General features: G+C 43.1%; 1 protein-coding gene across 6 annotated transcripts; it reads left to right on the top strand.

The window, feature by feature from the left end:
• The first annotated feature begins 589 nt into the window (after positions 1-589).
• Positions 590-8476, top strand: puf60b (poly-U binding splicing factor b). Of its 6 annotated transcripts, none has more exons than XM_028970035.1 (12): positions 590-699; positions 1394-1479; positions 1702-1797; positions 2220-2309; positions 3003-3053; positions 4233-4394; positions 4891-4983; positions 5916-6129; positions 6816-7006; positions 7096-7210; positions 7290-7576; positions 7753-8476. In XM_028970035.1, exons 3-12 carry the CDS (start codon positions 1717-1719, stop codon positions 8050-8052), a joined length of 1584 nt encoding a protein of 527 aa, XP_028825868.1. In that variant the 5' UTR covers positions 590-699; positions 1394-1479; positions 1702-1716; the 3' UTR covers positions 8053-8476. The 6 variants fall into 6 exon arrangements, with proteins under 6 accessions (XP_028825868.1, XP_028825863.1, XP_028825869.1 ...); XM_028970030.1 differs by having other exon boundaries at positions 7093-7210; XM_028970033.1 differs by having other exon boundaries at positions 620-842; positions 7093-7210.
• Positions 8477-9457: the final 981 nt, after the last annotated feature.

The raw sequence follows: 9457 nt of genomic DNA, 5'->3' as shown, positions 1-9457 counted from the left end.
AAATTTTGGCCCATTCCTCCTTGGAAGTCCCATTTGTGCCCAAGCTTTAACTTTCTAGCTGATGTCTTGAGATGTCTTCAATATTTCAACATACTGTTCTTTCTTCATGATGCCATCTATTTTGTGAAGTGCACCAGTCTCCTGCAGCAAAACACCACACAACATGATGCTGCCACCTCCGTACTTCACAGTTGGGATGGTGTTCTCAGGCTTGAAGGAGATGGATCCCTTAAATAGAAAACAGCTGCACCGCTGTGGAGCCATTCATTTAGTGGGCCCACCCTCAGACAAGATGGAGTCACACACCTGGAAGGGAACACAAACACACACCACACACACGTAACAGGCAGTGATTCTCGAGTGTACCACCAGAACAACCATTTTGGCTGGCATTAAAATGAAACTATAAGATCATAACTATCATGACACCCAAGCCCATATTATTTTCATATTATTTTCATAAATATCGCCACACATTAAAAAAATATTATAAATAGGATGCGGCTAGAGGTATTTTTAAACACTCATTTAACACTCTTACACCGGGAGCCTCCTAGACGTCACCTGCTAGGAGCGCCGCTGACGAGCCTCTTGCGAAGTCTCGCGATAACACGCGAACGCGGAGGAAGGCCGCCGAGATCTCGCGAAAAGTGTGCTTCATGGCGGTAATGCTGGAGCCTGCGGTAAAGGCGTTGCAATGTACTGGGCTTTTCTCACACTGCTTTTCACGCTCTGCCTGATTTACGTCGTTGCAACGTTGCGTGTCGCGTCAAGCTGTTTGCGCCATGCTTAGCGTCGGACCTCTTGGTTTAGCTTAGGAAAGTCGGGGCCTTCCATCACACGTAAGGACGTTGTTCAGCCCCGTTCGCGAGCAAGTTGTCGGTCGCACCAGGGCAGCGATGCGCTCACGTTCGCCGTCTTGAATTTCGGTGCACTCGGGGGCATTGGTTTGGTATTACGATTTTTTTGTTTTGTTGAGAAAACCTCTTAAAAGGAAAAAAAAACTCAACGCCGCGTTACTAATTCAATGAAATAGCGGCTCTCTTGACTAGCATGCTAGCTAAAATTGCCATCAGCCGGTTTCTTGGTGCGGCTTTTCAACATGATACTTAACCGAGTGGCCGGTCTACCCGCGGTCTTTTTGTGTAGATTATTCAGACGCGTGGTGGGGTTTTTTTTTTTATTGTGTGAAGTTGATGGTTCGGCTAGCGGTTGCTAACTAGCCTTTAGCGCCTCCTCATTCAACCCGCATGTACGATGGGAGCGACATTTTCTCCCCCCCCTCCCCAGAATGACTGGGAAATGTGCTGGATCGGCTGTTTTCTATTTATTTATTTATTTATTTTTTAAATATATATATTTTTTTTATCTAAAGACCGGGTGTTCTTTGCAGATCGCTGAGGTCCTGTGAGCTCTCCGCACCGAGATTCCCCGCCGGTTTTCTGCCACTGGTCGCCTCCGTCTGCTGCGGCCTCGAAGGTACCGAGACGCGCTCCCGTTCAAACTTGGACCGTAAAGTCGGGGCGGCGGCTTCTTAGCTGAAAGTAAATCCAATTCGCCTGCCAGTTGGCGCGTTAGGTCCAGTGTCTAGTAGGAATGACCAGTTTTTTTTTTTTTTTGTCCATTTGCAAATCCGGTGTTCGCTGTTTTTGTAAGTGTGAATAAGTGGCCCTTGCGATTGTAACGTGCGCCTTGTCGCAGAGAGGCAACGTTCCGATGATGGAGAATGGACAGGGGACAGGTTCCAAGCTTGGCCTGCCGCCTCTCACGCCGGAGCAGCAAGAGGCGTTGCAGAGGGTGAGTATCCAGCCGTCACTCTCTGTGTAATGGAGGAGTAGTAGTAACCTTAAACGTGTGGTTTCAAATCTTGTCTGTGGAGCGCGTTTTAGAATGTTCCCGGAAATGTTCACTTGTGAAGTCCGCAAAGTATAAATATAAGCAATTTCATAAAATGTTAATCCTCCAAATTTAGTGGCGTTGGCACACTTTGTGTAATTATCACCTCAAAGTAAGAGTATTGTTTACTACCAATTCACCAAAGTACGATTGCCATTAAAGTTGAACTGTGTCAAGGTTTACACTCACAATTAAAGCCCATAGTAGAACGTTTTACACAATTTGAACTGTTGGAGACCAATTGCTTTGTATGCGCGCGCTCGTTTTATGTGCATATTAATGATTGATTCCTGAAATTGTATTTTTCTTTTATTTTAATCTAGGCAAAGAAATATGCTATGGAGCAGAGCATTAAAAGTGTACTGGTGAAGCAGACCATAGCCCATCAGCAGCAGCAGCTCACCAACCTCCAGGTGAGTAGAGCCTGGTGCCAGTGTCTCTCGCGCCTTCAGCATAGACACTGTCCCGGATGTCCGAGTAGGAGTAGGCTCGCACCATTCTACTCTATGCCGCTATTCAAAAGAATATGCTACTGTATTTGAACAGGCCTCGGTTTACGCAAAAGGTTGCACCTCATAGCATAGTGTAGACGTATTTGCCAATTTGACAGCTTTGTGCCATTTTCTACCGTAGGCCTGTAGTGTAATGTCTGTGTAGCTGTCTCCACCCCCCCCCAGACACATCCCAGCATTTTACAGAGTAAATCATTTTTGAAAGGAAGCGCCTTGTCTTTTGTTGTAAATATTGTTGTGAGGGTGCATGTCTGAAGTTTACATTTCTTGGGCTGAGCTCTTGTGTTCTCTTTCAGATTCAGCCAGGACCGAATAGAAATGTGCGACATGTTGGCCTTTGTTCAGCGTTCACTCTTGTTTTTTTTTTTTTTATTTTCTTTCTTTTTAAAATCTCTATAGAGGGAGATGATTTGCTATATGAATCTTGTGGGAGGGAGAATGGGACTTTAACATAAATTGGAGTCGATTAGAGTAATTTGGATAGCCGGGGTATAGTCTTAAAAGTTAATGTCTGCCTGAAGAATGACGTTTGACAGAGAAAGGAGAATTATTTAACCTACTTTTCAGTACTTTTTCATCTTTACTGTCTTTCAGATGGCAGCAGTGACAATGGGCTTTGGAGATCCTCTCTCACCTTTACAATCGGTTAATAGAATATTAAACACTTTTTTTTCTGACCACATTCCTGTTGTAAGGACTGTTACCCTTCTTTATTTGGCTAGCAGTAGCCACAGTTCATTCATGACCTTTTTAAACGAATGCCCCAGCATATTTCAAAAGCAGACATGGCTTTTTTTTTGCTTTTGAATGTTGTGTGATTGTGTTTTTGTAGCCAGTATTATGGGAACCAAAACCTTTATCACTCTTTTTTTATTTAAATTTATATATTTTTTTTTAAACGTCTTTATGAGGTGAGGTGGGGTGTTTTTGTATCATTGTCACTTTATTGCGAGTGTAGAGTACGTTTTTCCAGTTGGGGAGTTGCTTGTGTGCCGTGGTACTGATGTTAATCTCTTCACTGCGTGTCAACATGGAGAATGTGTTTGGAACGCATGCCTCTTTTTTTCTTTTCCATTTTTCTTATGTTTAACGACATTCGTGGCCTGGTTGGAAATCCATGTCTCTTTTGTAAATATGCTGCTGTGCTGCAGTACCAAAAAGCAACTGAGCGAGGCCGCCTTGGCTTGGTGTTTAAGAGGGTTAGCAGTCGCTTCACCTAATCCAGAAATCATTCAATTCATATTATATTCAAATTCCTTAATACGTAGTGGAGTGCAACAAGACTGGAAGGATCGGGTTGGCGGGTTATGGCGTTAAACCATTAGATTTTTGTGAATGCTGTGGGGAAAACCGCCAACCAGCTTCCTTTAAATAAAACAGTTCAGCGCCCATCTCAGTTGTGCCCCCTGAAATGTGTGAGTGTGGTACCCTTAATCAGCGTCTCTGGACTACAGGTCAGTTACACCAGTGAAGGGTGTGCTGATAGTATGACTTTCCTAAGACCTATTACTTTTACATGCAGCTGCAGGGATGTAGATGATTTCCAAGTAAACTTTTATGCTAGACCTAGAGATGGCGACCAAGTTCGCAAACTCAGTTATTTTCTCAAGATGATTGTAATGTAGATGCCTGAGTTGTGGGATTAGGACTTGGGAAGTTCTTAGATGCACCCTTACACATTTAGTTTGTACTGATGTTTATACTTGTGTGTGATTTTTCTTTTGATATGAAATATGTGTGTGTTTGTGTGATGGCTTTTTCTTTGTCTGACTTTTTGAACAGCTTTCCCTCTCCTTTCTTTTCCCTCCCACCTCCGTCCAACAGGTTGCGGCGCAGCGGCAGCGAGCACTGGCAATTATGTGCCGGGTCTATGTGGGATCCATCTACTACGAGCTTGGGGAGGACACAATTCGGCAGGCCTTTGCTCCCTTCGGACCCATTAAGAGCATCGACATGTCCTGGGACTCGGTCACCATGAAACACAAGGTGTGGTATTCTGCCAGTGCCCGATGAAGATTAGTGGATGTCGACTGGTGCGTCAATAAAAGTTGGCAGCAGAATTATTAGCATTAGTCCAGCATTTAGTAAAAAATAAATGAATAAAAATCTAAAGTTTTGGCCAATATGGTACTCTTATCTGGTTCTGAAGCACATATTGCCCCCAAGTTGCTTTAGGTCCCTGTCGTCGGATTTGTGAACTGACTTTTCATACTTTGAATCAGAGTCCAGGTTCCGAGTTTACTTCCCTCAGAACTGTTGTACTTTTGGCACAGTCAAATGATGAGCCGATTCTGATCTGCGGGTATCCGCAAGTTTCACGCGATCCGGAACAGATTTTTAGTCAGGTGTCATAAAAGTAGGTCTGTCCGGAGCATCAGTTGAATTATTAAATGTTTGGGAATTCATTTTTTTACTTATTTATCGTTCAAGGCATTGTTTTCCTACCTATGTAACTTTTTTCTTTTCTTGTCTCGCCTCTCAGGGCTTTGCCTTTGTGGAGTATGAGGTGCCAGAGGCTGCTCAGCTTGCTCTGGAGCAAATGAACTCTGTCATGCTCGGGGGCAGGAACATTAAGGTGAGTCTCCAGTAACAGAGTTCCATGCCCTGACTCCCTGGGATGTTCTTCCTGCATATCCTGTGCCCTTTGGACTTCCTGAGAGGGGTGGTGGAGAGCCTCTGTCGTTGCTTTTAACTTTCTTCTCTTCCTTAAGTCTTGTGAAAGTTGCAGTATTTTATTTGTGAGTGTTTTGACAGATCTTCTTCCTCAGGGTTCATTTTCTTGAATTGTGTATTTAAATCATGCCTTGATTTAAAAAAAAAAAAATTGTGTGCGCACGTGCTTTGTCTTTCATGTTTTGTTTCTTTTTGGTTTCTTTTCATGAGATTACCATTGTCTGCCGGTGGCTACGAAACTTGGTTGTCTGTGTGTGACTGTTGATGTGTGCTAGAAGAACAGAAAAACAACTGGGTCTCTTTCTCTGCAGTGTTGTGCTTCCATGCTGTGATCAGGTTGTTTTTAGAGTGCAGGTTTCTGACAGGAGCGGGCGCTGAAGGCGTGGTGGGTTCTGCGCTGCTCTCTTGTCCGTGGTGTGCTAATGATGGGCTGCGCCTGGCTGGTGTTGCTTGGCCGCCCCTCCTGCAGCACACACCCTGTACATGCCCCGGAAATCAAAATAATTGATAATCTCGAATCGCTCTGACATTAGAATATACCTCATGGACCAGGGTCTCCAAAGTCTTACTGTTAGTTCATAAGTTGCTAAAACACACACACATAATACATTTTATTTATTTTAGTCATCACTCCCATAACCCCTTTCTTTCCAGTAATCCAGTTAGAGATCTGGCACAAGCCGTTCGCAAGCTAACTCTAGATCAGTCTACTCTTCTCTGCATCTCAGAGGACACTCTTCTTTTTTCAGTCCGGGGTCGTGCTCGCACATTCTCACACACACTCTCGCTCGTACACCCCACTCAGTGGCCCCTGTGCTGGTATGTGTGCTGTAGGTGGGGCGGCCAAGTAACATCGGCCAGGCGCAGCCCATCATTGACCAGCTGGCAGAGGAGGCACGAGCCTTCAACCGGATCTACGTGGCATCGGTCCACCCTGACCTGTCTGACGATGACATCAAGAGTGTCTTTGAAGCCTTTGGGAAGATCAAGTCGTGCATGCTGGCGCGAGACCCCAACACAGGCAGACACAAGAGCTTCGGCTTCATCGGTGAGCAGGAAGGGAAAGAGAAGGTCCTTCATGTCAATCAGTGTTTCTGCGCTACCTTTGTGTCAACGCAATTACTAAAATAGTGAAAAGGATATAAAAAAAAAAAAAATCATTTTGGGGGGACTGCAGCTTAATTATTTTGAATCCAGTAATTGGTTATTTTTAAATGATTTTTTTAAATGAATGAATGGCTTCCAAAATGTTTAAACTGTTGCTTTTAGGTTTCTACACACATTTATGTCATTGCAATGTGCCAGTTTTATTTGTTTTTGCCTTTTAAACCTACTTGTTTGTGTGTGTGAGAATCAAAGAAAACCCTGCAGTAAGGTGATATAGTACTGGCAATTTTTTTTTTTTTTTTTGCATGAATCCCTGCACGCTTTGAAACATACTATAAGTGATATTATGTATTTGTGACCATTCTATTTTCTTCTGTGATTTAAGACAGTTCGGTTTTATTTTTATTAGTAGTTCTAGTATGTAGTATTGCTGAATTACTGTTACCTTTTGCACCCTTAGCAGTTTTTTTTTTTTTTTTAATTAGCTTTTTTTTGGCCTTAAACTTACTAAGTTCCTGCATCGACATTTGCTCATCATACTTGCAGAATTACACTTCTTTTTCATCTGACTGGAGGCATTTTGGTGTGTGTTTCTCTTGCATCTTCTCCTTTTCCTGCTGTTGTCAGAGTATGAGAAGCCCCAGTCAGCCCAGGATGCCGTGTCATCCATGAATCTGTTTGACCTGGGTGGACAGTACCTTCGGGTGGGAAAAGCAGTGACGCCACCAATGCCCCTGCTGACTCCTACCACCCCTGGAGGGCTGCCCCCCGCGGCTGCAGTGGCTGCGGCCGCCGCCACGGCTAAGATCACAGCACAGGTGACTGTCTGAATTGTGACCCAACTATGCGTCTCATTGAGAAAATAATGTTCTCGCAAAGCTTAGTTGCTTTTATTCTTCCTCAGGAGGCTGTCGCTGGTGCTTCTGTTTTGGGCTCGTTGGCATCTCCTGCTCATATCCTTAGCCAACAGATTGGACTTCCACAGGCGGTTCTGGCTGCCCAGGCTCCTGGTATAATCACAGGTACAGTTCTACTGGAAACATAATCTGATGGGCTTAATATACGTTTGGTGGCCTTTACATTCGCCCTTGTTCTCGACAGGAGTGACCCCAGCCCGGCCTTCATTGCCTGTGGTCCCCCAGGTGGGTCTGGTTAACCCTGTTCTGGCTTCCCCACCTGTCACAACCACAAACTCCGCAGGGACGACACCCAGCCAGCCAGCAGAGGTGAAAAAAGAGGAGGAGGAGGAGCAGGGAAAGGAAGAGGAAGAGGAGCAGCAGCCACTGGATGGACCCGCACAGGAGTCCTTAAGCGAACAGGAGCACCTGAGCATCTCTGGAAGCAGCGCTCGACACATGGTAATGCAGAAGCTACTACGCAAGCAGGAGGTGAGCTGGCATGAAGGGACTCACACTGATCTGGATAACTACAGTTTTGTTAAATGGGCTTATTTCAACATGTCTTTTATTTATTTTTATATATATATAATTAATTTTTCTGTAGGTTTCTGTCAAAAGTCTTTTTTTTTTTTTTTTTTTTTTTTTTAATTCTTTGTGTCTTACAGTCAACAGTGATGGTGCTGCGTAACATGGTGGGACCAGAGGACATTGATGATGATCTTGAAGGAGAGGTGACTGAGGAGTGTGGCAAATTTGGATCAGTCAACAGGGTTATCATTTACCAGGAACGGCAGGGCGAGGAAGACGATGCCGAAATCATTGTCAAGATCTTCGTTGAGTTTTCCGAGGCCACGGAAATGAGCAAGGCAATTCAGGCTCTAAATAACCGCTGGTTTGCGGGTCGCAAGGTCGTTGCTGAGGTGTATGACCAGGATCGATTCAACAATAGCGACCTCTCTGCATAAACTCAAAGCAGCCGATGCAGCCATCCTACCCCCACCCACACGCTCAAACTCGCTCAGCTGACATCACTGCTGCTAGAGATTTGGGCCTTTTAAACTTGTAATTTTTTTTTTTATTGATGTTGATAATATTATTGATCCCTTGATGGGGATGGGCAGAGATGAGAATGTTCACCTCAAGATATTTTCCTCCTTTTTCTCATTTGGTAATGTACTGTGAAATTACTTTTTTTTTTTTTTTTTTAATTCTTTTGTTGCAGTTTTCATTTACTCTTTCCTTTTTTTAATAAATGCCAGCATTTGCTCCACTTACATTGTGATAGATATCAAAACATTGTGTTAGTACTATTGGTTCCAAGTTTCCCAGAACAATAAATTCTAAACAAACTTTGTGGACTAATTATAAAGGTGGTACCTTTTGTATCAACCCTGTTCTTTGGTTATTGAATCTGTCTTGGTAATGTATTTTATATTTCAGAAAGCACAACATAAATAACTCAAAGTGGTGGAAAATGTAAATGACATATTCTCTTTGTTTTCTTGGCCCTGTGAAAAGCACGGAAGTATATGATAAATCCCAAATATCCATTCAGATCATGGTAAAGAGAAAATGCAGATTAATTTATTCCGTTATTGTAAAATAGCTCATTTTAAAGATTTGGTGTATTTGTGCACATTTTAATGGGGAAATGTGTCGTTAAAGCCTGTAGATGGTTCAATACCTCAAATTTAGGTTTCATTTATTAGTCAAAGTCAGCTTTATTGTCAATTCTGCTACATGTACAGGGCATGCAGAGAATTGAAATTTCATTACTCTCAGACCCATGGTGCTTACAAGTAACATGTTGTTCCTTTAAATTTGATTTATTTTAACAAAACACATTGATTTAAGTGAACATTGGATGCTAATACAGGTAAATCTCACCGTTTTGGGAACAGGTTGGGCCCAAATTGATTAAAATGATAACTGGAGGAAAAGTGGAGTACCTGAACAGAACTGCCACCAGAGAATGCGAGTACAGACGACCTGTATGGGGTGCGCGTTAGATCTTCAAATCTAGAAACTCAAACGTGGATTACTCACGGCTTCTTCATGCAATACGTACGCAAATAACGTAAACAGCATGGAGTCTGTTAAGTCTACGGAGCAGCCATGTTGGAACGGTACGTGTTTCAATGCTCTGTCTGGATATGGATTTTCCAGACATACAGGCCGTAATATCGCGCTGCGAGAGCATGTGTTAAGTACATAATTCCACATGTGTTCATTCATAGTTTTGATGCCTTCAGTGAGAATCTACCAATGTAAATGGTCATGAAAATAATGTAAACACATTGAAGTAGAAGGTTTGTATGTGTGTATATATATATATATTAAAAAAACAAAACACATTTTCATTCATTAAAC

This window comes from Denticeps clupeoides, chromosome 2 (genome assembly GCF_900700375.1).
Source record: "Denticeps clupeoides chromosome 2, fDenClu1.1, whole genome shotgun sequence".
NCBI classification, from domain to species: Eukaryota; Metazoa; Chordata; class Actinopteri; order Clupeiformes; family Denticipitidae; genus Denticeps; species Denticeps clupeoides.
Note: the sequence above shows the minus strand (reverse complement) of the source record. Positions and strands in the feature narration are given on the sequence as shown.

Excerpts from the sequence above, each read along its gene's own strand:
- puf60b (XM_028970030.1), top strand. The coding sequence starts at position 1,717 with ATGATGGAGAATGGACAGGGGACAGGTTCCAAGCTTGGCCTGCCGCCT. Across the intron at positions 3,054-4,232 it reads CTCTCTCACCTTTACAATCG|GTTGCGGCGCAGCGGCAGCG; the intron begins GTTAATAGAATA and ends TCCGTCCAACAG. Across the intron at positions 6,130-6,815 it reads CAAGAGCTTCGGCTTCATCG|AGTATGAGAAGCCCCAGTCA; the intron begins GTGAGCAGGAAG and ends TGCTGTTGTCAG.